General features: G+C 38.2%; 2 protein-coding genes across 19 annotated transcripts in view; one reads left to right on the top strand and one right to left on the bottom strand.

Moving 5' to 3' along the window:
- The window catches only part of TANC1 (tetratricopeptide repeat, ankyrin repeat and coiled-coil containing 1), a 114,577-nt gene extending 111,257 nt beyond the window's left edge, over positions 1 to 3,320 (top strand). For all 15 annotated transcript variants that reach the window (XM_068686859.1, XM_068686858.1, XM_068686860.1 and 12 more), the window contains one exon: positions 256 to 3,320. In XM_068686859.1, coding sequence (XP_068542960.1) covers positions 256 to 1,621 — 1,366 coding nt within the window. In that variant the 3' untranslated portion in view covers positions 1,622 to 3,320. The remainder of the gene's footprint in view (positions 1 to 255) is intronic.
- Positions 3,038 to 22,840, bottom strand: WDSUB1 (WD repeat, sterile alpha motif and U-box domain containing 1). Of its 4 annotated transcripts, none has more exons than XM_068686881.1 (11): positions 22,705 to 22,838; positions 20,322 to 20,744; positions 17,961 to 18,145; positions 14,479 to 14,571; positions 13,406 to 13,499; positions 11,113 to 11,146; positions 10,144 to 10,184; positions 9,949 to 10,055; positions 8,930 to 9,109; positions 6,264 to 6,404; positions 3,038 to 3,489 (listed from the first exon to the last, which is right to left on the bottom strand). In XM_068686881.1, the coding sequence occupies exons 2-11, from the start codon at positions 20,717 to 20,719 to the stop codon at positions 3,317 to 3,319; spliced, it is 1,446 nt and encodes a 481-aa protein (XP_068542982.1). In that variant the 5' UTR covers positions 20,720 to 20,744; positions 22,705 to 22,838; the 3' UTR covers positions 3,038 to 3,316. The 4 variants fall into 4 exon arrangements, with proteins under 4 accessions (XP_068542982.1, XP_068542984.1, XP_068542985.1 ...); XM_068686882.1 differs by lacking the exon at positions 3,038 to 3,489 and adding an exon at positions 4,015 to 4,174; XM_068686883.1 differs by lacking the exon at positions 20,322 to 20,744 and having other exon boundaries at positions 22,705 to 22,839.
- Positions 22,841 to 24,644: the final 1,804 nt, after the last annotated feature.

The raw sequence follows: 24,644 nt of genomic DNA, 5'->3' as shown, positions 1-24,644 counted from the left end.
GGAAAGGTTTAGGTCTGGATCTGTGCCTTTAGAATCTCCTGGGTTGGATGACATCCAATCTTTATCTTGTCACCATATCTAGCATGAAATGACAAATCAGAACATTACTTTGTAAGTGGTAGAGGTGGATAAGTAGCAGTTAATGCTGAGGCTCAAATTCATCCCAGGCTTTTACTAACAAATCTTGTGTTGTTTGTTTGTTTGTTTGTTTGTTTGTTGTTGTTGTTGTTGTTGTTTTTTATTTCTTTACTGTAGAAAGCTACTTGCTGCTCTTGCTGATTTACGTGAAGCCACAAAACTGTGTCCTAGCAATCAAGAAATAAAACGTCTCCTGGCTCGAGTAGAAGAGGAATGCAAGCAGTTCCAGAGAACACAGCAACAGAAGCACCATTCTCCACAGTCAGTACAGCAAACTAACAACTCTGATAATGAGGGGGAGGAGCTTATACAAAGTGCAAATAACTTCGGTCCTCAAGAAAGGGAGGAAGAGCTGCCACACCCTGATGAATCTGTTTCATCTTCACAAAGGCTGCAACGTTCCTTAGCTACTGCATCATACACCAGAATCCTTCAAGACAGTGTTCAGCAGAAAGCTAGACCTGTGTCCCCTCAAGGCAGAACAGGCAATAAATATTTGAGAGAACCAGGCTTGATCATGCAGCCAACAAAACAAGCACAGATTGTAAAAACTAATCAGCACCTGAGCTCCATCCAGCCTGGATCAAAAATGGGAAGTAGTCAATGTAGTCCAAAGACAGCACAATCAAATTTTCATCATCTCTCCCAAAGTCCTTTGCCAGTCCATCACTCTAAAATTCAGCATTTGGATGGAACAAACACATCATCTGGAAGTATTTCCACAGGTCCTAGTTCTGAGCTGTACAATGAGAAGCTTATGTCCAGCCAGTGTTCCCATTCACAGCATAATGAGAATTTCTCTTCTCATTCTTTTGCAAGTAAATCTAAAACCACTGACATGTCAACAGCCCCTACTATGACTTCTAGTGAAGCAAGACTGCAGCAAAGTCCTGTAACCAGTGGTGTCTCTTCTTGTTCTCCGTCTGGCAGTATGCTTCTTGCCAGCTCAACCAGCAGCTTAACTTCAGCTAGCAGTTTTTCAGATAGTATTAAGGGGATAGGGCCAGATGTTCGAATCAAGGAGAATAAAGTTAATCAAGTTCAGGGTACTGCTGCTGAATACAGACCTCGCAATACTCCATTTATGGGCATTATGGATAAGACTGCAAGGTTTCAGCAGCAGAATAATCAATCAAGTCGCCCATGGCACTCTCAAGCATCAGATGGATTACCAACAAATGTTGCATCTGGGAGCATTCAGTCCTCAAATTTTGACCAGTTCTCAGTCAAACACTATCAAACCAAAACTTCTGCTGTTATTGCCCCAGGCGACAGCAACCAGAACGGTATGCAAGCTAAAGAACAGGAGGAGGTTAAGTGCCAAACATCTGCCTGCTGTCAAGACAACAGACCATCTAGGCAAGTTTTGCATTTATACCCAGATGCTCTAGCACACCAACACTCTCACATCAATAAGGAAGGCCATCTAAGTCATGTCACTTCTACAAAACCAAAGCGATCATTCATTGAATCAAACGTGTAAATATTATGTTGTATATTATGTAGTCATAAAACTTTGCTTATAACATCATAGGGTATTATGTCAATACAAAATAGCAATTGGCTGACCATTTTCAAGTTTGAGTACATATCCAAGTGGGCCAGTATATCATGGGTACAACCACTTTAAGCTGTTCATACCATCACAGAACAGTCATAGTAACTGGAATAGCAAATTCTGTAGAAAGCATCACCTAGGATCATCAGTCAGCCAAACTAGGACCTCAAGCAAAGAAACTATTTCCATTACACTTCACCCTGAATATACAACTTTACTTTTACATAGGGCTTTAATCTTGGCTTTTAGTTGTATTACATCTCATCACGTACATCATAATTGTGCCTCTATAATGCTTAAGTGCTTCTCAGAATGGTGTTAAGAAAATACCTGCTGCGTACCATTCAGATCTGTATATGTATGGGTTTTTTAAATCAAAAATAGTATTTTATCACTTTTCTAGTGGGCTCTAATTCGGGTTGCATGATGTACATTTAGGAAGCATAAATAATTTGTGTATGAGTAAGCTTAAAGCAGCCATGTTTTGACATGTAAATATAGCTATTTTTAGTAACAAGAAGCAATCAAGTAAACTAAACAGTGACATCTGCATGTGTATTGAGAGGCTTTGACCATATTGGTTATTGCACTGAGTAACGCAATATTATGGCATGTTAACAATAACCGCACTTTATATAGTTTACTTAATCACCTCTGGGTGCTATTTTACAGCAAAATTATATATTGTTTGTTTAGTCAGGTAAAGAGGTACAACAATGACATGTTTTAGTAAGTGTTGTGAACTCACTCAAGAAATGGATGGAATGAAGATGAAAGTTGAAGGAAAAGTGTATGTGCAGTTGCTCTTTCGGATGAAGTTGTGAAGATTTTTTCAGAGGAAATAAAGTTTTATATTGGCACAGTTCTGAAAATATACAGCTGCAGTGACATTCCTATGATTGTACTTTGGTTGGAGTGGTCAACTTGAGGTTGTCACGTTCAGGTCTTGTTTGTGTACAGTGTTGTATGTACATTGTAAACACCCGTATGCATTTTTACAAATTATTTTCTAAGTTCACATTATTATGCTTTAGTTTATTTATTGCTCACTGTTTCTTTGGCATTTTGTACAAGTCTTATATTATTCTTGTCCCGTAGTTCTATTTTTGCACAGCTACTGTATTTTTTCCATACAAAATAAAAGTTACTAATATAGCTGTGTCACTGACACTTTTACAGGAAGATCTCTCTCCCTGCCTTTCCAAATGCATGTTCAGTAATAGGGAACAGAGATGACACTTTATTTTTTATTAGAAAAAGAAATACCGATTACATACTTTGATATTTCTTACCTTCTGGAAGAGACTAACTTTGCAAAATGAAGACTCAAAACCTCATAAATGTAGTGAAAATTTTAAGAAAACTTTATTTGAAAAACTGTGAATCTGAATGTTTGATTTCTTAAACAGAAATACTACAAAGTGAAATTATCAGTAACTTTAAAAAAAATCGGTAATTTTTTAGCAGCTTCCACCAGTAAAGACATTCTTTTCTTAGCATAAAGACTGAAATGACATCTGGAGTAAAACAGAATTAAACTTCATTTCCCCTTGTTTCTGACACAATTATTTCTGTTAGCTACATACAATTTCGTTTTGTTTTAATAAACAACTTCAAAACTTAAGTGGTTTCACCATACTTTTGCTGAGTCTCCAGCCAGCGACTGATAGCCATTTTCAGTGTCCTATTTGGCGTAAGCATAAGAGAGTGAAGAGGAAGATTTGTCATGGGACTAGATCGTCTTTTATTACTGATCCAATTTTCCATTGCCTCCTTTTCATAGGAATAGCCATCTGCAAAGAATCGATCATCACAAGCTTATATGACAGGTGCTTGGGTGCTGTGTTACACCATACATATTTTACATATTTAAGTAAGTGATGGAAGTGAGCCAGGATGTCCAAACAGGAAAACTGAGTTGTAGAACAATCATTTGGTTAAGCTTATTAAAGTAACACTTTTTATACAGCCGTACCAAGTTACTTGCAGGAAGTATAGGGTAGGGATGGCACAGGACGCATGAAATACGGATAGCTCTCTTTTAGTTAGTGGTACCTGTATACTTATGTTTTGCTACTGTGGTAATTTCAGTTGGCACGGAGCTTTGTCTCACATCTACTATCAGCAGAGGCATGCCAGCAAGGTATTTGTACTAGGTCTCTATAGAGTTGATATTTATTTACTTATTTTACTATAGGCAGTCAGCTTTAAATATTACCTATTAAATCAACTTTTAAAATCCTAGCCGAAAACAACATGATTCTGTAAGTAATTCCAGAATAATAACCATTATTTTGTAGTGATAAGTTATATATACCTGTGAGGTTTTGATAACTGAAGAAAGCAAGACTTCCCAGTTCAATTATTCCCATCACTAATTACACCTTAAAATATGCTTTAGAAGTGCTTAACAAAGGTAATCACAAGGCTGTCAAAGGAATCATCAGAGCTCTTAGCCAAGTCCCCTGTACCTGTAGCCTTTCATGTACAAAAAGCAGTGAAACAGTGACATTACTTAAAATAATAATTAAAAACAAATAAATAAGCTGTGCTTTACCAAATTGCATAAATGGCACAATGGTATTAAAATTACTGCACTCCTTTGGATAATAAAACTGTTGGATTTAATCACAATTTAAATATTTCCAATTAGCTGGCTCTAAAGCTATTGAGTAACTTTATTACAAATGCTTTTCGTTTAAGGAACCCTTTCAAGACGAAAACAACAAAGCTGAAAGTGAATAGAAACAATTCAGTCTGAAATTGAAATCAGTTTCTGTCTATGCTTCTGCATAGCACCAAAATACATTCTGAAAGTATTGGAATTTATTTTCAGCTTAAGTGATAGGTAATGGTAAATGAAAGCTCAGTACTATCTAATAACTAACCCAACCAAGGACTGCTGCTGCTGTGCAATGCTCAAGCGGTGAACACCAAGCATTAGCCCTCCACCAGACCTGAGCCCCACAGCCCTGAGCTGGGTCCCCACTTAGCCCTGGGCACCTGTCTGGCTTCAGGCCTTCAGCTTCTTCCTGTCGGTACCTAAACAAGCCGTAACTTACAGCTACGTGCTTACTCCCTTACAGAGTGGGGAGCTTACTCCCAGACACTAGGCTCCACCACGGTCTTTCCTTCCTTGTTACTGAATATGAACCACTTACCATGGAAAAATCTTATTTATGCTGGTCAATTTGGTAAAGCACTATGCAGGTTGGAATTCTGCCTTTTATTTTCCTTTAAATTTTACATCGAGCAGAAGCATAAAAGAAGTGTTACTTAACTCTTAGCTTATTGAACTAAATAAAACTCCTAACTCACTGCACTTACTTTCTAATCTCAGAAATGGCTAAATTCCTCTAATTAATTTGAATCTGCAAATGTGCCCACATCTCTAAAGTCAGCTGTAGTAGAAAAACTTCAGTTCGACAATGTAGGACCATGAAGCAGCTAGTGCATACAGACATTTCTAACACCAAATCCTATACTTTCCATCACCTGCCATCTTGCCACAAAGTGTTGTTCCTGCTGCAAACTGGAACACTTCTGGAATTCCCCATTTTTTGACTGCCATAAAACAGCAGTGTGAGGAACCCCCAGTATATGCCTGCTCTGTGTTCTAAAATGCACAGGAATACCACTTTTCAGGACAGCAGTGTAATACACAAATACTGAACAGCGGCAAGGTAATATTTATTAGTAACGTATTATAATGGATTACATACACTGTGAACATTTTATTTTGAAAGGGCGGGGATTTCTCTTAAAAATGCCTATTTGATTTTGTAATAAACCTGTGAATAGTCACTGGCAATGTTTTTCAGCTAAACTATCCTACTCTAAAATGATATAGCCTTATTTCAAAATGACAGAAGACTTTCCTCCTACTGCTACTGCTTTGAGGCTCAAGTCCTAGTAAGTGCAATGCTTCTCACTCTAGTAATCAGCAAACATTCTCGTGTTCTGAATGATTAGACTCTGACAAGTCTGGCCTGGTATCTCAAAGCTATGAAGTTACTGTTTACAGATCATCAAAAATGTAATGATCTTTTGATGATACTCCTCTCCTTCACCCCAAGATTAGAACTACAAAACATTAGCTTTCCATAACTACATCACATGCTGCTTCTTGCAACTCTCACTCCAGAATCTTGTCACACCTAAATGAACCTCATTCTGTACAAACTTCTAAGTGCTATATACATGGTGTGCTAAGTTAGTAATGAGACAATTTGTTGTTGTTGTTGTTTTCCCCCCCCATATGCAAAACTGTGCATTTACCAAGATGACTCTGTAATTTGGCTTTTAACTACAAACTTGCAGAGGCACAAAAGGAAAGGACCATTAAAAAAAATGTATACTGCTTCATCAGTAAAGTTGATACTACGGGAACTGCACAACAAATTTTTTTCCTCTGTATTAGCGATGCAATTTTACCATTTACAACAGTCCTATTTTTGTTGCAATAGGTACTTAGACCAGTTTATCTTTCTACAACTGATCAGATAGGCCTGTTTTTTTGTGTTCCCACATCCCTATTTATTTTGTTCAATATTTGTCAAAGACATACCTGCTGCAATGACAGGTTCCTTCATAAGCTCCCGAGTTATAGGACATAAGAACTCATCAGGGATAGCAACAGAAACAGAGACCATTTTCATCCTCAGTTCTTCAATTTTCTGAAGGATTTTACTGCGCAGGCCTAGAGACTCTGAAAAGTTGTATGTACATGAAGTGAAAACACTGCAATGTCAGGCAAAGAGGTCAGGTCTTGCACTTGGTGGCTGTTGTGCCACAGGAGACACAGCTCCACCCCACCCCCCCATATGGGAAAGTCTGCAGACACCCAGGCACCCTACAACCAGCTTAACAGCAGCCTGCTGCTGGCCTGCAACAATTCTGTGGAGCAATGAAAACAAATGGTAGAACAAATGCAAATGCAACACTGCTGCAAAGCCACGGTTACCTGGCAGAACAGTGCTGGTGCATAGTAGGATCACATATTCACCTTATATTATAAGTGATAGCCATGAGTGCTGATTTATGAAATGAAAGCATGCAGCACCAAGAATAAACCCAAATATCAGCTGTAGGTGTTCTGTTCTTTATTTTCATAAACAGTTTAATTGTGTGTCTCTGAAATTACCCTTCTGACAACTCCTTTGTTCCCAGATATTCTGTCAGTCTCCTAACTAAGCTTATTTCTGCTGCATGACAAGTATCGTACCCATTCACTGCTAAGCTGTCTTTCACCCACTGTACCATGCCAGAATGAGTGTTTACTTTCCAAAGGTACCAGATAAAAAAACATCAACAAAACACCTTGCCAGAAGAGCCCTGAAAAAGATTTGTAAAAAAATAAAAATAAAAATAAAAAATCTTAAAATAACTTTTAATGTTACTTTTAGAAAAAAATCCTTTAGAATATCAACACAGCTTTAAAAGCTTAAAACATTTAAACTGATATAAATATTGTTTTAAATTTAACACAAGTCATATAATGGAAAGATCCAAAATAAAAGTAGCCAGCACAGTGTAAAGAATGAATTGGAAGCCACAAATGACAGTCATCTCTCTGAATGTGCTGCACATCTATCTGATGTGCTACAAAACAACACTATTGGTAAAATGACTATGTTTGCAGGGATTAATTACAAATAATTACAAGATTAAAATAATTACAGATTAAAAAAATGAGTACAATTAGCATTACAGGAACTGATTGCATTTTTCCTGAGTTCACAAGACTGGTGTGCTCTTGCAGTCAAGCTAAATGTAAGGACATACAATTTCAGAACAACTATGATCTATAGGATTTTCTTCAGCCTTCAGCTTAGCTTTTGTCATAAAAAGTCATTTACATCACTCCATTTCAATACCCTAAGCCTGCTGTACAACATTGTTGTCCTATGTCTTACAAAGGGACAACTGAAAAATGCCTGAGCTTGTTTGTTGAGATTTTTTTTTTAATTACATTGCAGCTTTTTCCATCTCTCTCTAATCTAAAAATACAACTAAAAGCACAATTACAGTTGTGCTGTGCTGCCTTGTTTTCTTTCAGACTGGTTAGTTCAAAGGCACTCATTTGTGAATGAGCAGACAGAACAAATACACATCAGTGTCTCTAGTCAGCATCATCTTATTAGCCTCAGCTGGTGATTGGTGCCACAGAATTTTAAGCTACTCCAATGTTAAGGAACACATATACAGAAACGTAGAGCTACATGTCTTCCATGGGTGGCGATTCATGACAGATTCCCAGAATCTATGTTGGTTTGTCTAATTTAACAAGGCTAGTTGCACAGAAATACTATGATCAGCTACATACCAACACCACGCACATGCACACACAAAACAATTAATAAAAGAGGGGAGCAGTCTGCCTACGAGGAAGAATGCTAACTTCTAAAAATAAAAATGTATTTTTAAAAATGCTTCTTGACTCATTCAGCCTTTTGCTATACTTGATTTCACTTTGGCAAACATGCCAACAGCAAATTTACACCTAAATCTAGCTACAGTGAATAGAGAACTCACATTTTGAAAGTTCCCGTGTAGTTCACCATACTGAAGTTTCTTATTTCAGAATATGGCACTTCCCTGTGATTCCTTCTAAGATTTAACTACAGTTTTGCAATAGTGACAGCACAACATATTAAATAGAAAGATGCCTGATGAATTACAAAGTGTCTGAGCTTGGAAAGCTTTGCTCAATCCTTACTAAATGTGAACATCTAATGCTTTATCTCCATAGTAAGTAAAAACTAAACATACCTTGTATTTTTCTATTAAACTAACTGTACTCTGAAGAATTTCACTGTTAAAATCGAGGTAGTTGACCGCACAGTATTATAAACAGACCACTTTTACCGACTGACCGTAAAAATTATAGAGAACCCTATTTACCAAAGTCAGAAGCATTAAGTGTGTACAAAACTTGAAATTACTTTCCCACAGCTTGATATAGAGTCTAAAAATTAGAGACAAGCGCAGGTAAGACCACTTAACGTGGCATTGTTGGTGGATGTGCTTTTTTTTTTCTCTAGGAATAAGCAAACACAAAGAAAGAGAACTTCGAATAATGTGACATTTGGTTTGTTTCTGATTACCTACGGTAATAAAAAAAAAGCAATTCAGGGAAAACATACCCATGCATGGAACACGTAACTCGCTTTCACTCCATCATTTCATACGTACTCACAAGATTACAAACTACTTGAATTTCCACATTCTTACCAATTTTTAATTCATTAGTCAGACTTTCCTTTGTAAGATGCAGGAGTTCTTTGCCATCAATGTTATTCCGTTTGAAAAGCCCAACAAGGTCTGTTAAGCCCTGTGCACAAAGCCAGGCTGAAACATCATCCTCTGACCAGTTCTGAACAGCCACCTCAGATTCCTTTTCTACAGTATTTCCTTTGTAAAGGAAAGATAAAAGACAGTAAACAAAACACAACAACAATTAAAAAAAACAGTGCTAGGAACTACAGCAGTAATGAACATTTTCCAAGTGCTCTCACTACTGAACATTCTCCAGCATTTGATAGAAGAGATGCTCAATTGACATTCTTTCAGTGGGGGACAATCACTTGGGTTTATCTTCTATGACTGACTTTCAAAGTTTAGAGGAGTGTGAACTCACATGTGCTATACATTTCTGTGGAAGTTGATCTAAAAATATTGAAAAGCATCAGCAAACACAGAAACCAAGTCTCATACCTCCTTATAGAAGCAGACCAAACCCCAGACAATTGTGTATTGAACAGAGATCTATGTATCTTTGCCCCGCATACTTCAGGTGCTCATCTATTTTGTAACATTAGTTAGTTATTGTGTTTTTTTCATCTGTAACAACTGGCAAGCTGTATCTGTTGACAAGTATGCTTGCAATTAGCATATTTCCTCTTTAACTCACTGTCAATTATACTTGCCCAAAAAGTCTTTCAGTCTCTGTGAATAACACCCTTGTCTTAAATACTGTCATTTGAGAGAGTAAGAAATAGATAGTATCAGAAAAGATGAATATATTTCTAACAGATGAGAGGGAGAGAGAGAATATACCTTGTATATTAATAAGATCAATTCAGAGAAAAAATAGTGTGCCACATACTTCTGAGGTTACACACTAACTGCATGTAAGTAAAAGTGGGATCTTTGCATCTTCAGGAGATGTTCAACAATACTTTTCTTTAAGTCTAAAGAACAAATTAAAGATACACCAAATCTAACAAATTAAAGATACTCCAAATACTAACCTGCACAGGGTTGCTTACTGTCAAATTGCCATATGTTCACAGTTTTATCCATTGAACCTGTGGCAAGTAAGGCAGTACATGGTGCAAAAACACAAGTTGTAACATATCTACAAATAAAAAACAAATGTGTGAAAATTAACATAAAAGGATTTAATTTATTAATAGTAAAACAGAATAATCATACTGAATTCATACCTGGTATGCTGAGACAAAGTATGAAGTATATTTCCAGTATTCTGCAAAAAAAAAGAATATCTGTGATTTTAAATCTTGAAGATCAAAAAAAAAAAAAATCACTCATTTGTATATCTACTTCCAAATATTCCCACAAGAAATATTATTCTTGTAATATGACACAAGTTACCTTCAGAGAAATTATACAACCTTGCCAAAGCTGACTGGCAGCAAAGTCAGGTAAGTAACTTAACTTTCCTGACTGAAGTCCCCTGTTAAATTCACTGGAAAAAGGCCACCCTTCAAAAACCCTAATTGAAAAATTATATCAATAGAACAGAAATTGCAGAGCAGGATGATGAAGCTTAAAGTTTGTTCATCCTTCATTCTCAGCAAAATTATTATTTTCAATATAATAAAGTACTAAATATAAATACCACTTACAGGTGAACTTCAAAGGATGTAATAACAGCATTACACAAAATACCTGAAGAGTACATTTTTAAGAAAGGACATTAGTATTTAACGTATTTTTTCTTGAATTCCTTATCATGCTTCTGTTTTATGTGGGCTTTATATATAAATAATTAAAGGATTATAGTGATCACTATTCCTGATTTTAGGTCAAAAGGTATCATCATTCTTGGTTTGGATGAAATTTGAGATTAATGAACCCCCTTCTGCCTCAACATGAAGAACAAAAAAGCATGGAGTCCACTGAATAATATTGTCACTGTAGAGAAATAAAATAATAAAACCCTCAAAGAGATACAAATAAATAATGAGAGAGATCGATCAATTCTCAAGATCTTCAAACTTACTTTTCTCAAAAACAAGCAAAAAAAAACAACAACAACATAACAGAGTAAATATTTTGGGTTTATATAATTCCTATTCTTTAATATTCTTTATCTTGGTAATTCATTGGAGAAACAGCACTGATATTTCATCAACACACCAAAGAATGATCTTGCACTATGCTATACTTACAGTTTCATATATTATGACACACTTGTCCACAGACCTTCAAAAAAAAAATCAAACACATCGACATTACAGTGGTGCAGAGTCATAATGAAACGAACTGCCTAATTAAGAAGGAAAAAAACAAAGTAAAAAACCTTTTCCACAAGTAAAATAAGAACAGAGCTCTTAACAGAAGTTTACGGAAAGCTAAGCTACTTAAACCCTTTTCACCCATGTCCAACTTAAGACAATGACACTGGTTAGCTACACCTATAGCATGATATAAAAATTAATACATACAACATAAAATTTCGCACTTCCATAAGAATTTCTGCTGCAGAGGGCTTGTACAAGGTTTATGTGAACTGGCCAACAATACTGGCTCTACAAACAAAATTATGTTTGTATGTAAGGTACAAATAGGCCTTTGCAAGAAGTATCTGTAATGCAGACATTCCTCTGCATCATGCACAGAATCTGGCTAACCATTACATACTCTCAGCACTTCTATTTAATTCTGAAACCTTTTCATTTCCAAATCAAACTAGAGGAAATACTGCAGTGTGATCCGTAAAATATAGTTACACAATGCAATCAATCATAAAATATTTAATGTAATACAAATTGCATAGCTATTTGCCATGACAGCAGTATTTAATTAAAGGCTGAATGGGATAGACATTTCAGTTATGACAATGTAATCTAGATGTAAAACAATAATCCACATATCTAATGGAAAATAAAATAACTTAAGGCCATAAACATTCAGAATGATCTTCAAATACTGAAAAAGACTATATTCTTTTTACAGCAGCAAAATGTCAAAGAAAGCTATTGTTTTCTGTGTTTTGCATAGTTTTCCGTTTATTTGCTGTTGTGGTCCTTTCTTTTTCCTTCACAAGACATCAGCTTCCATGTTTCAGTTTAAAATATCTTCATAAAATAAAGATGATTAAAATCTAGAGAAGAATCCTTTGATTTGTTAGATTAAGTTGCCAGTGGGACAGTTTAGAAGTGATCAAGCACTTTTCTTCATAGAGTGCAGAATAAAAGCATGTGGTCATTCATATTCTTAGAACCATAAATGATGATATCTACCTCATTTAAAATTCCTTCTTTCAACAGCTTGATCCCTGAGGAAAACCACTAGCAACCAGCTGCCAGTTTCACTTTGCACTGCTCATCATCACAACTGTTTCAGCCTGACAGTCCAGTAACTTTCCCATTCATCCTACCATCCGCTTACCTGACCTACACTTCCACAGTCTGGATGTAAGACTTTGATGGGAGACCACGCCGAAGGGCTTGATAAAGCCAAGGCGTACAGCACAGCTGCTCTCTCCTTGGCCATGCAGCCAGTCACCTCATCGCAGACGGTGGTCAGATCAGTCAGGATCAGTTTCCCCTCGATCAGCTCCCGCTGCTTTTCCCAAGCATTTACACCTAGAAGCAGCTTCCAAGCCACTGCCAGGATTTGCTCCACAACCTCCCTGAAGACTGCAGTTAGGCTGACTGGCTTGTAGCTCTCTGGGTCCTCTGCCTCGTCCTCCTTAGAGGTGAGCATGACATTTTAATTTTTTAACTCATCAGGAATTTTCCCCTCACCTCCACCACCCTGGGTCTTTCAAACACAATAGCAACTGACCATGCAATGAGATTGGCAACTCCCTTATCACCCTCTAACAAAGACTAATAATCATATTAGTCTATAGCTGATGATTCATGATTAATCTGGGTCCTAACCATTATTCTGTACAGGGCTGGCAGCAAAAAAACAGGTCTACAAATATCTTGATCATGCACTTTTTAGGGAAAAAGGCCTATGCTGCCATACTATGAATATGGATCGATTAATACCTTTTTAACAATGGCTAATTTCAATCAAATCTGTCAAAGACAAAAATTTCAAGGTATTTAAGTTTCCAAGAATTTCCCAGAAAATTTGAGTGAGAAGGAAAAGAAAAACCATAAATGGTGTCCCAAAGACATGGTAAGGTTGCAATGTAAATTCATATTTTTTAATAGATGTTAGAGTATCCACACACAAGAAAAGCCACATAAACACAGAAAAAATGAATTTCGTTGTAATACTCAGAGAACAGAGCTTACAACATCTTATATTTCAAACTCAATCACCCACAAGATGCAAACCAATTGGAAAGACACCTCATTAGTTCTGGAGGTCAAAGAACGATGCCATAAGTACTGGAAATATATTTTGGAATCTGCAGCACTTTAGAACTTTGTTTTACAATATTTAAGTGTTGACTGGACAGCCACCTACATGAAATTTCAACAAGTACAAGATACTGCTTACCCTGAAACTAGCATCTGTCCATCATAAGAAAACGCACAAGCCAGAACTGGGGCAGAATGTCCACTCAATGTACATTTGTATCTTAATTCAACACCTGAAAATACAAGAAGTAAATTATTACATATGGACATATCTGACAAGGCATTAAAACAACATACTTTTAGGAGTGTAAAGTTGCCTCAAAAGATCTGACTCTGACCTACTGCCTACAGAGAAGGGGATAAAGAATCACACAGAGAATTTAAGTTTATCCTCTCTGACCTCTTCACTCTGTAGTTTTACAATGTCTAACAGTATTTTAGATAATTGTGTATCTGTACATACAACATTCATCCTTACTGACTTCTATATAAAAGATATGACAAGAAATTCCCACTGGAGATGGTTTTGCCCATATGCTTAGTCTCTATGTAAGTCATACATTTGCATTGCAGTTTCAGTAGAGCCAACACCATTTTCATTCCTTCAGTTCTTGCTCAAAACACCAAGATGTACTGAAAAATGAAATGAAACCTTTCTGTGGCCTGGCAGATTAAGAGGTTTCAAACTACCAACCTGCCTGGTGGTCACAGTAGAAATTATACTCGTTACCAAAGGTGACAATACCAACTAAAACCAAACATTTATCAAGATGTTAAGGTTGAGAGGATTGGAGGTTTTTGTTTGTTTTTTTTTTTGTTGTTTTTTTTTTTTTACAATTACAATTAATTAATTGTAATTAATTGTAATTGTAATTAATTGTAATTGTAATTAATTGTAATTGTAATTGTAATTAATTGATTGTAATTGTAATTAATTAATTGTAATTAAAAAAATACAATTTTTTTTACATTTACCTTTACAATTATTGCTAGATTACTAAATAAAAAGCTATAGGGCCCAATCTCACAAACCACAGCATTCATTAGCTGTTTTCCAACAACACAAATCAAAAGAATACTTTCAATGTGTGGTTAGTTTGGCTGTGAATCCATGGTAGCAGTATAAATTTGATCTTACATGCAAATTGTCACTAAAGAGTTAAGACATTTAATTATGGAAAAAAAAATAAATAAATAAAGCCCAATACAAACCTAAGGAGTCTGCAAACAAAATAAGCCAGATTTTGACCTTATTATCTTGACCACAAGAAGCCATCTGGAAGTATCTGGATCCATGTTCACCATCTGATAAAATTCAAATATGTTAATGGGAATCAGAAGCAACAAAAACTGAAGTGTATCAGTAAATTACACCAGCATTCATACACGATTTGGTAGATCTCTGTAATCTCAGTACTACGTTAAGAAGTGTTGACAAAAATAAATGCAGAGGTTCTAAAAACATTTGCAAGTAAGAAACAGGTATCACTGCTACACTGTTTCCTGAACAGGTAGATAAAACCCAGAACTGCACTACTGTCTTCCTGTATCACATGTTCTGGATGGTGTGTGTGTTTGGTTCCTCTGTCTGCTGAGTGTTTCATTTTTTATAAACTGTTTTATGACTGCAATCTAGCTAACCACTCTTGAGAAATACTTGCATTAGTTTGATGATGAGATGAAATACAACAGTACCAATAGCTTCATAGCTTTCCCCTCTCTATTCAATGGATATGAACATTTCTGAATTATCATCAAGTTCCATTCTAAAGGTGTTGTTTTTGTCTGTTAACATTTTTTTTCTTTTATTCTTAGCCCAATTCTTTCTGCTTTTCTACTCCAGTGAGCTGGCACACCAGGCTGACACAAATCACCACAACATTCCTTCAATGGTGTTACCTCTGCCAGTAGCAGTCTTAAAACTCCTACAAGAATTGTCAGGTTTAACACTGAAAATCAGAAAACTCTATCAGATGCTAACATAATAACGTAAGTATAAGTACCTTAAATAAGTGCTCATCTTTCCAGCTTTGTAGTTACTGCAAATGTCAGAATTGTTACAGTCAAGCATCTAACAAAATTACCCCTGAGATTTCATCTCTGTTTTCCACCACATAAAGTGTAGTTTCAGTTTCATCTGGTTATCAGAAGAAAATTCTCTTATACATACTTGCAGTTCACAGGAATGATCAGAGCTACTTCAGCTGTGGCAAATCTTAGGGCTGGCTTCAAATCTGTCAAATATCAAAATGCCTCATTTTTGCTAGGATTTTACAGTGCAAGAGCTTGTTCATACTGAGATGCGTAGCATGCCTTAGCTATCATACTGTAAAAGCACATTTCTTGGTAAAATGGACACAATGAGAATTCTGTCACAATGCACAGAGTTGGCCACATTTTACACGTTGCCAAGTTGTTAGTAGGGTATTACAGTGCTGTACATGTAGAGTTCTTTGAATAACTTAAAAGAGGAATAAACAGTCTTCCACTAAGGTACACTAAAAAATTTTAGCAAGATTTTTTTTTTTTTTTTTCAATCATTAGGCAATTTCATTGAAGTTTGCTCATTCAGGAGGAGGGCAGCACTGACGCTCTGGATACAGACACTCTGGGCTCCAATTTTGCTCCAAATTAAGCATGCAAAGATAGTCTCAATCTGAAGTCACATTTTATTGTGCTGGATAAGCACTACTTGTATTGTATAATGCATTAAATCTGCCAGTAGTCCCAGAAGTTTCACTCCTTGATGATTAAACAATACCAAAAAAAATTGTTTTTCAACAACATATGGTTTAAATTAAACTAAAAATGATTACGCTTTCTTCTCTATTTCTCTCTATCTCGGTGCATATAGGCTGAAGCACGAAGGGCCAGTGACGTATTTTTTTAAGCCCCCAAAATAATTTCATCAGGAAATGAAGCACTGGAAATTATACTATAACAGTCCCCACTAAACCATATCCCTAAGCTCTACATCTAAACGTCTTTTGAAGACCTCCAGGGATGGTGACTCCACCACCTCCCTGGGCAGCCCGTTCCAGTGCCTAACAACCCTTTCGGTAAAGAAGTTCTTCCTAACATCTAACCTAAAACTCCCCTGGCGCAACTTAAGCCCATTCCCCCTCGTCCTGTCACCAGGCACGTGGGAGAACAGGCCAACCCCCACCTCACTACAGCCTCCTTTAAGGTATCTGTAGAGAGCGATAAGGTCGCCCCTGAGCCTCCTCTTCTCCAGGCTGAACAAGCCCAGCTCCCCCAGCCGCTCCTCATAGGACTTGTTCTCCAGGCCCCTCACCAGCTTCGTCACCCTTCTCTGGACCTGCTCAAGCACCTCGATGTCCTTCTTGTAGCGAGGGGCCCAAAACTGAACACAGTACTTGAGGTGTGGCCTCACCAGAGCCGAGTACAGTGGGAAAAGTAAGTCAAGACAAGTCAAGATGAGTCAGACAGTGAGATTTCTGTGCAATTTCCCTACCTCCTATAAAAGCAGTTGACTATGAGATCTCTTAACTCTGTATGAAAAACTTTTTCCAGATAAAAATTATACAAATTAACCTTTCAGCTTTCCATACACTTGTAAATTTCAGAATTTCCAAAAATTTCCAAGTTGCCAGTATTTGATTGCTTGATTATGACGCTTCCCTGTACTGCAATTAATTCTACAGGATGTTTCAAATAGAGGTTCTTCTTGTTTGTACAAATATTTCTTCCCACTATACTAGCTAGGGACAGAGACATGCAACTCTTCAGGATTCCCACACAATCATGCAGTAAGCTGGGGTCTCTACGCAATTTTAAAAGCCTGTGTCCACAAATGCAAAGCTTTCCCTGAGGTAGCCGTTAGTTTAAAGTGAAATTTTAGTATCTATATTTTCATATATAAAGTGGCCTAAGTTTTAATTATTTCAGTCCCAAAGAAAGCCCTACAGATGCGACATAAATGAAAAATGAACAGATTATGCACTGCAGCCCTGACAAAGACCTGCACTACCCGTGCTTTATGTTTTTCATCTCAATACCCAAGTACATACTAGAATATCAGATTTTATTCTCAAAAGACAAAACTAAGTTCTTGCCCATCACAATGGTGGAGAAGCACATAAAGAAAAAAAATGAAATGCAGCTGATAAAACAAGGTCAGCTAAACCAGCTGTAAGACACCTGAACAGTACTGCATCTTAGTGGTGCACATAAGATCCCGGGCTCACTTCTCCCCCAGACTCCTCCTAGTCAGGTGAAGGAAAACAATCTATTCACACACCACAGCTCTTGCATTCGGCTTACTACTTTTACAGTTCTTTGCATTGCTTTAACCTTCGGGGGGGGGAGGGGAGGCAGAGGGGCATGCTACAAACAAGTGGTAATTGTTATCAGGCACTCCATCTTCGAACACCTTTGTCAGCCCTGATTGCTAGGCTTCTCTTACAGATGTTGCCTGAACATTTTTCAAAACTCTGATAGCATAATTAGCTAGTGAAAGCTAACATAAGCAAGCTAATCACTTTGTTGACCTAGTATATTCCTTGTCATCAGCCTCACAACTACTTTTACTTAAGAGTACTTGGAATATTGTGAAACATCAGCTCCTCCCAATGTCATCTGTTATCTCAAGCACTAATAAAAATAAGAACTAGAGAGAAATAGAATCACTCTTCCTTTCCCATGTTCCTCCCCTGAAGAGTCAAGTGACTAACCAGAAATTGGCTGTGAAGAAATATCACAGCAGGTAACACCAAGATCATGTGCTTTTTCATTATATAGGCATCTCATTGTATCATCCCAAATGGTTATATCACCCCATGATGATCCAGTGACAAAGCAATTTCCATTCGGAGAAAACGCACAGGCCACCAAAGAACCATCTTTAACACTCCCAGATCTGAAAAGCAAGAGTATATGGTATTTGAGTTTAGAAGAAGTAACGCTCTGAAGAACTGATCTCTAAAATGTGATCTGATGCAATACACCAAACTGTTCTAAGCCCTGCATTTTGGAACTTGGTAACAGAGGGCAGAGAAACTATCTCCAGCTGTGCAATGAGATGCACAATAAGGAGAGCTGAAGGAATCAGGGCCTGCTCTTTGACTACAGAAGGAAAAACATGAGATGACACTCCAAGGTAATATCATTTTAGTTGAGCGATAAAATAAGCTTCAAACTAAAGACAATTATAATGGACTTACCACTTGATAGGCAAAATACAGTATTAAAAATCTACGGCAGAATAAATTTTCAAAGTCGATGATAAATATACAACAGTCATAATATGGACTCACATCTGTGAAAACAGGGGGGAAACAACTCCCACAATTCCTCTCTTGTTTTTAAAGCCAAAACAGAAAACCTACTAACATTTATGATAAGCTGTAGCTGAGTAGAGTACTTTGTGATTTATGATATAGGGTTAATTCAAATCACTCATAGACAAGAGAAGGTAAATTTAAAAATTATGATTTCCGTACTTTAACTAAGTCAGCCAAAGTACTTTGTAAAAATTGATCATATATTAAAATTCCTAGCAGATACGCAAATGTCTCAGGAAGGAAGCAGGGTCAATCTAACATCCTCTGGGTTATCGGACAGTAATGTCAAGCCAACTGAAAGTGTCCCATTCCTTTTAACAGATACTAGATCAGGCGAGTGTGCATAACAATCTTTAAGCCTAGGAAAAAAGTCACAGACATAAGCAACAGTCATACAGTAAGAAATCTCAGTCCTATTTACTCTGTCATGGTATTTTGTAGAATACCTACACATTCTCTTTTGCTGATAGAAATTTTATTTACTGCCAGAGGCGTCAAACTTAATGCTACAGAAGACAAGTCCATAAATTTGCCTGAGGTTCTCTCTAACCAGACCTAGGACAACCAAAAAATTATTGACTCCCTTAATTCGATCATTAAGCATACTAGCAAATACACTACTCTGCTTGCCCTTTTCATATATACAATTCTGTTTCCTCAGCCCAGATTTTAAAACTTTCATTCTTCCACACAGAAAAAGCTACAGATGCCGCTCTGAAAACTTAATAGCAAGATAAAGAGCACTATACAAATGTGTATGCTTTTATGACTTTCAGGTCAGATATTGGTATTCTTGCTACTGAACAGGAAATGGCAAACACTTTAAGAAACATACATAAACTAATTTGCTTTGAGTTTGTTCACACCCTTCATAAAGATGCTTTAACTTGCCATTTTCTTCACAATTTGGAGAGCCAATTACAACTGTCCAGCTAATAAGGACTAACTGGTTATCTTGTAATTATCATCCATATATTTAGTAAAATGACAGCATAGTATGGTAAAAGGCTCTCATTTAGCATCAACACACTCAAATGTTGCAAAAGAAGCAGAGGACCACAGAGTGACATCTGATGGGTAACTAAAACCCTTGATGTAATTTTTAAGCACACTGGTAATTTCTAAGTAATATTGATCTCAGCTTTAAGAGAAAAAGCATGGCAGGTGTACCTGCAATTACAAATGTGAATAATCATTCACGGAATTTATCAGCTGAATATATATGTATGTATGTATGTGTATATATATATACACACACACACACATCCCCAAAATATATACAACTAAGACTAAGTTGACCACTGTTGGCATGTTAGCACTTTGAAATAAACTTTGAAAAGTAAAAGTGAGGTGAACAGGAAAGCAATGTTCACGTTCTTTTTTGTTCTCTTACAATGTAAATATTGAATCAGAATAATTTAAGCTCAAAACAACAATATAGTTTCTACATTGTTACTAAACATCAACATAATAATATAACAACAATAAAATAATAATAACATAATTAATTCAAGCTTCTTGAGTTTGCATTGTTCAACTTAAAAAAAAAAACAACAACACAAACAAAACTTAGCACTTCTCCTATTTATGTTCTTTTGGTCTTCAACATCCTATTCCCTTTTCTTTGTCACATAAATCAGAGGTGTAAAGTCTGCCAGTCTGTGCACGTTACAGCATACTACTAAAAGAATAGCACTTATATTATATTTCTGTCATTGAAAAAAAGGTTGTGAAAAGATATTTGGCACTGACCTGTACAGTTTCAATGACTGCACATTCCAAAGAACTACACTCCCGTCCGCGGCACCTGACACCAGATACGTGGATTCTGGGGAAAATCGGCAGACTCTAACTGGACTGCCACTGGGCTGCCCAAGCACTGCCAGCACCCGACCATCATGAGTGTCCCAAACCATGGTAGTACCATCCGTTGAACATGAAGCTAAAAGGTGTCCCAATGGAGAGAAGCAGCAGCAGTGGACAGCATATGTATGACCTTTCAAAGGTGAGTATGAAAGCTCAGTAAAGTCACTTAAAGAATAAATACGAACTGTTTTGTCCAAGGAACAAGTAGCCAAGAGCGATGGTGAGAAGGCACAGCAGTTGACATCATCACTGTGATCTGCTAAAGTGTGAATTAATGTTGCCATTTTATCTACTTTCAAAGAAAAAAATCTGGAAAAAAAAAGTTAAAACAGTTAGTCTCTCCTATTTCATACATCATACATGCTACCTTAAACAAGATACTTTCTCCAGGAAAAAACAGATGTTTTGCAGAGACTAATTTTTCATTTAAGCATTGCTTTTGTCTTCAACTTAAAGCATAGAATATCCACAGCAACAAGATGAGAAGTTTGTGAATCAGTTAGAATTAACATATATGAACTTTTATTTAAGTCAATTTGCAATTTTGAAATAAAACGTGCAAGCTCACATAATAACTATCTAGTCTAGGGGCGCTGGCGATAGAGCTTATTCCAGAACTTTTATTTATTTTAATATGTTTGCTGTTCAAAGTTGTTAACCGCTGCATCTACACGAGACACAATGAAGTAAGCATTTTATGAATTAGGCAATGAATTTTATGATTTAGGCAATGAAGTAGCCTTTTGAGAGGCCAGTCACCAAGCAAAAAATTTATAAACCACTTGCTACAAACAGATATATCTTTCTATGTAGGATTGGGATATATATATGATCTTGTGAGCAACATCTCAAATAATTTTCTTCAGACAGGATCTTCTATGAAGCTATTCTATTTACGATTTCAGTGGCGGGCATCCTGTCCAACAGGAGCGCATTTTAGTAAACAAATCATAACCTTTTATTTCTTATTACCTGACGCCTCATCACCTCCCCTGTTTCTTCACTGGCTGAGGACTACAGGTTCATAACCTACTCGACACTCCTCTATACCATATATGTACAATTTTTCTTTTTTTTTTTCAACCCTTTAATTTCTCCTTTCTTATGTCTTGAGAACTTATGATCTTTGTTTTACTATTCTCACACTGCTCATCTTGTTTTTCTCAAGCTTCTACCTTATTTTGGAACATTGAGGCCTTCCACTGTCCACTTACCTACTTAGTGTTTCTCCTTATTATGACTACACAACGACCTTAGAATACAGAAAAGTAATTCACTACTGCAAAAACACAACTTTGTTTCTCACAATCTGAATTAAAAAATAAATAAATAAAATCCTACCAAGCTAGGACAAAACAGCTGCAAGGTGTCTTTGTATTTGTTTTCAAACAACCCTCCCTGAGTTGTAACTGGATGCATTGTGGACTATTTCTAAGCCACCCGCATTAACATACTATTTCATGAAAGTAGCAGAAACTTGTCCAATCATACCTCTAAACCTGACTCCACTAGAGCTGTGTGTATGAAATAGACTGCTAGAGCTCTAGCTGGGCACAGGCAACGGATGTATAGTAGGACTGAAACACAAATCAGCGAGAATTACATTTGGTCTTTACTTCCAAAGATAGACGTGCATTTTAAACTAACAGCTATGGGAAGCAAGAACGACCAAAGAATAAAAGCTAAACCGAGACATAGTCTGTGGACCTGACAGCTACTGATTTGCTGGGAAAGAGCCGCTGCATCTTCTCTTCGATCATATTCCCTACTCTTGCCAAATCAGGCAGTTACCTGTACTAGCACTGGCCAGCTCGCGCTTTTTCTTCCCGGACAGATCTGGGTTAGGTGCCTAACCGTGAGACGCAGATTAGACGGAGTACAAGGCAATTGATTTCCTCGTTCGTGCAATCTCCAAATCTTAGAAAGCACATTTAAACCCTCGCTCAGCGCTGCTGCACCCCTGCTTCCAGAGGAACCGCTGCAGGAGGTGTTAAGCAGACTAAGCAGCGGCAAATCATCTCCTGCCTGTACGGAGAAAAGCCGCCTGCTTCCTCCCGCTAGGAGCAGCTGAGGAGCCTCCCTGCAGCACGGACAGGGCGCAGGAGGTTCCCGCAGCCGAGGGCGCGTTGCGGCCCGCTGTCCCCGGCACAGCGCTGCGGAATCGCCTCCCCTGGCAGCCGCCACTTCCTCCGTAGCTCGCGAGCCACCCGCTGTCCCTTACAGACAAAGCTGCGGCGCTTTCGGGCGCTACCGACAGCCCGCGCCTCACCTTGCGCCCTGCCGACGGCTTTCGGAGAGCGCTCGGGGGAGGCCCTCGCTCGGCGGCCCGGCCGCAGGGCCCCGCCTCGCCAGCCGCCGCCGGGCACCGCAGTGCCGCGGGACGGCGGAAACGGGCCGCACGGCCGCGCCCCGCCCCGCTCGCCCCGCCCTCCCGGGAGCGCCCCCCGCCCCACCGCCTCACGGCGGGGCCACTGCGCGCGCGCAGCCCGCGCCGCCTGGCTCGCGGCGCCGCAGCCCGGCCTGCCGCAGTGGCCGGGGCCGCCGCCGCGCCGCCCAACGTCTGCCCCCGCCGTCCCCGCACTGAAGCAACGTCGGCGCCGGCGTTTGGCCGCTTCTCGTTTTTTTCCCCCGCCACTTCGCCGGCAACGCTTTCCCAAACGCCTTCGTTTCCCGGTGCGGTAGCGTGCATCCCCGTAAGGCTGCAGTCTCCTTCCTCATCGGCGAAGGATCGTTGCGGTGCGGCCACACAGGCGCCCCCGTCGCGGGAGCAGCGCGGTGGGGCCGGCGCGAGGCGGGCTGCACGAGGGGCCCGAGGCGCTCCCCGCTGCCGCCGAGCCGTCGCCACCCTTCCCTTAGCTCCTGGCGGCTTCTGCTGAAAGAGCGGCCCGTAATTAACAGCTGGGAGACTCACTCGAAATTGTTCGCTCGGTAACAAATGGCGAATCAACAGCACGCACAGAAGTGTAGCTTCTATAACCCGTGGTTATTTCGGACAATACAGTCAACAGAAACGTGCGTGATAAAAGATAGTCGTTTTTCTAAGCGTACATGTAAAAAAAAGCTTGCATTGTTAGATCTACCTTGAACTCAGAACTACAAAGAGTTGCGCAAAATCAAACAGCATAGTTGTGCTGTTCTTGATTTCCATCTTTAGTGGTCAGCTCACAGGCACGCTTTGGTAGATGTAGAACATCCAGGGAAAATACGATACAGGCTTGATGTTGTTCATTAACGTTAAGTCCCCTGGACCAGCAGTTCAGCGTGTTCATGATGGTTCCTCAGATATCAGTGCCCATTCATAGGGTACAGCTGTTCAGTTAAACTGTCATTCAGAAATTAAATAAGTCATATAAGAAGAATTAAGAAAAAGCAATAGATCTCTTTTTAAACGTACATAGTTGTCATAAGCAAAATACAACTTTTAATTTGCACCTGCTTCTGTGCCATCCAATTTGTTTTCAAAGGGATGCTAAGAGACAAAACAGAATCCAAGGTGGCAGCCAGAAAACTCTTCACTGACCTTTCTCTATTAACGGTATTTTAAAATAAAGAGTTCAAAAGTTTGTCAAGAAATTCTCTAAATTTAGATCAGCCTACATTGTTCAGGAAGGAAGAAAAGCACACTGGACTTTTCCTCTCCAAAAACAGATGGATAGTAACATTAATAGGAGAGAAGGTTAGCAAGTAAGAAAAATTACGCACATTTTTTTCCAGTAGTTAAAACCCTGATCTTATCCAATAAGATATATGATGGCGTGTTTATGATTCAAGCTCACTTTTCAAATATAATTCTGTAATTTTAATTTTATTGAAATTGGAATGAAAATACTGGCTGATAGCGAGGAAAACAATACATTAGTAATGTGAAGTCAGTGAGACAAGCTTCACCTCTCTTATCATAGCTGCAAGCTCCTTAACTGTCCTAGCTGTACAGTCAAATCAGGATACAAGCTGAAAAATGCAAATATGTATGTAATGTGGCTGTAACATATGTAATGTTCTACTCTAGCTTTCCAGAAAACTGTGAGATTTACTATGGGGGATAAAACATTAACCAGTACAGAATCTGATAAAATAAAAACAATTGTTTTGCATCGAATAAATGCTTTTGCCAATAATCTAAGCATACTTACAACACTCTTACAAGCCTACTGTTATATGTTCTAAATGCAGATTACTCTTCGTATCTCTGAAACTTATCAGCAGACC

This window comes from Anas acuta, chromosome 6 (genome assembly GCF_963932015.1).
Source record: "Anas acuta chromosome 6, bAnaAcu1.1, whole genome shotgun sequence".
NCBI lineage: Eukaryota > Metazoa > Chordata > Aves > Anseriformes > Anatidae > Anas > Anas acuta.
The sequence above is the reverse complement of the archived record's forward strand: the minus strand, read 5'-3'. Positions and strand labels throughout refer to the sequence as shown.

Excerpts from the sequence above, each read along its gene's own strand:
- WDSUB1 (XM_068686881.1), bottom strand. The coding sequence starts at position 20,719 with ATGGCAACATTAATTCACACTTTAGCAGATCACAGTGATGATGTCAAC. Across the intron at positions 11,147-13,405 it reads GGACAGATGCTAGTTTCAGG|GTCTGTGGACAAGTGTGTCA; the intron begins GTAAGCAGTATC and ends TTTTTTTTGAAG. Across the intron at positions 9,110-9,948 it reads CAGTAAGCAACCCTGTGCAG|GAAATACTGTAGAAAAGGAA; the intron begins GTTAGTATTTGG and ends TCCTTTACAAAG.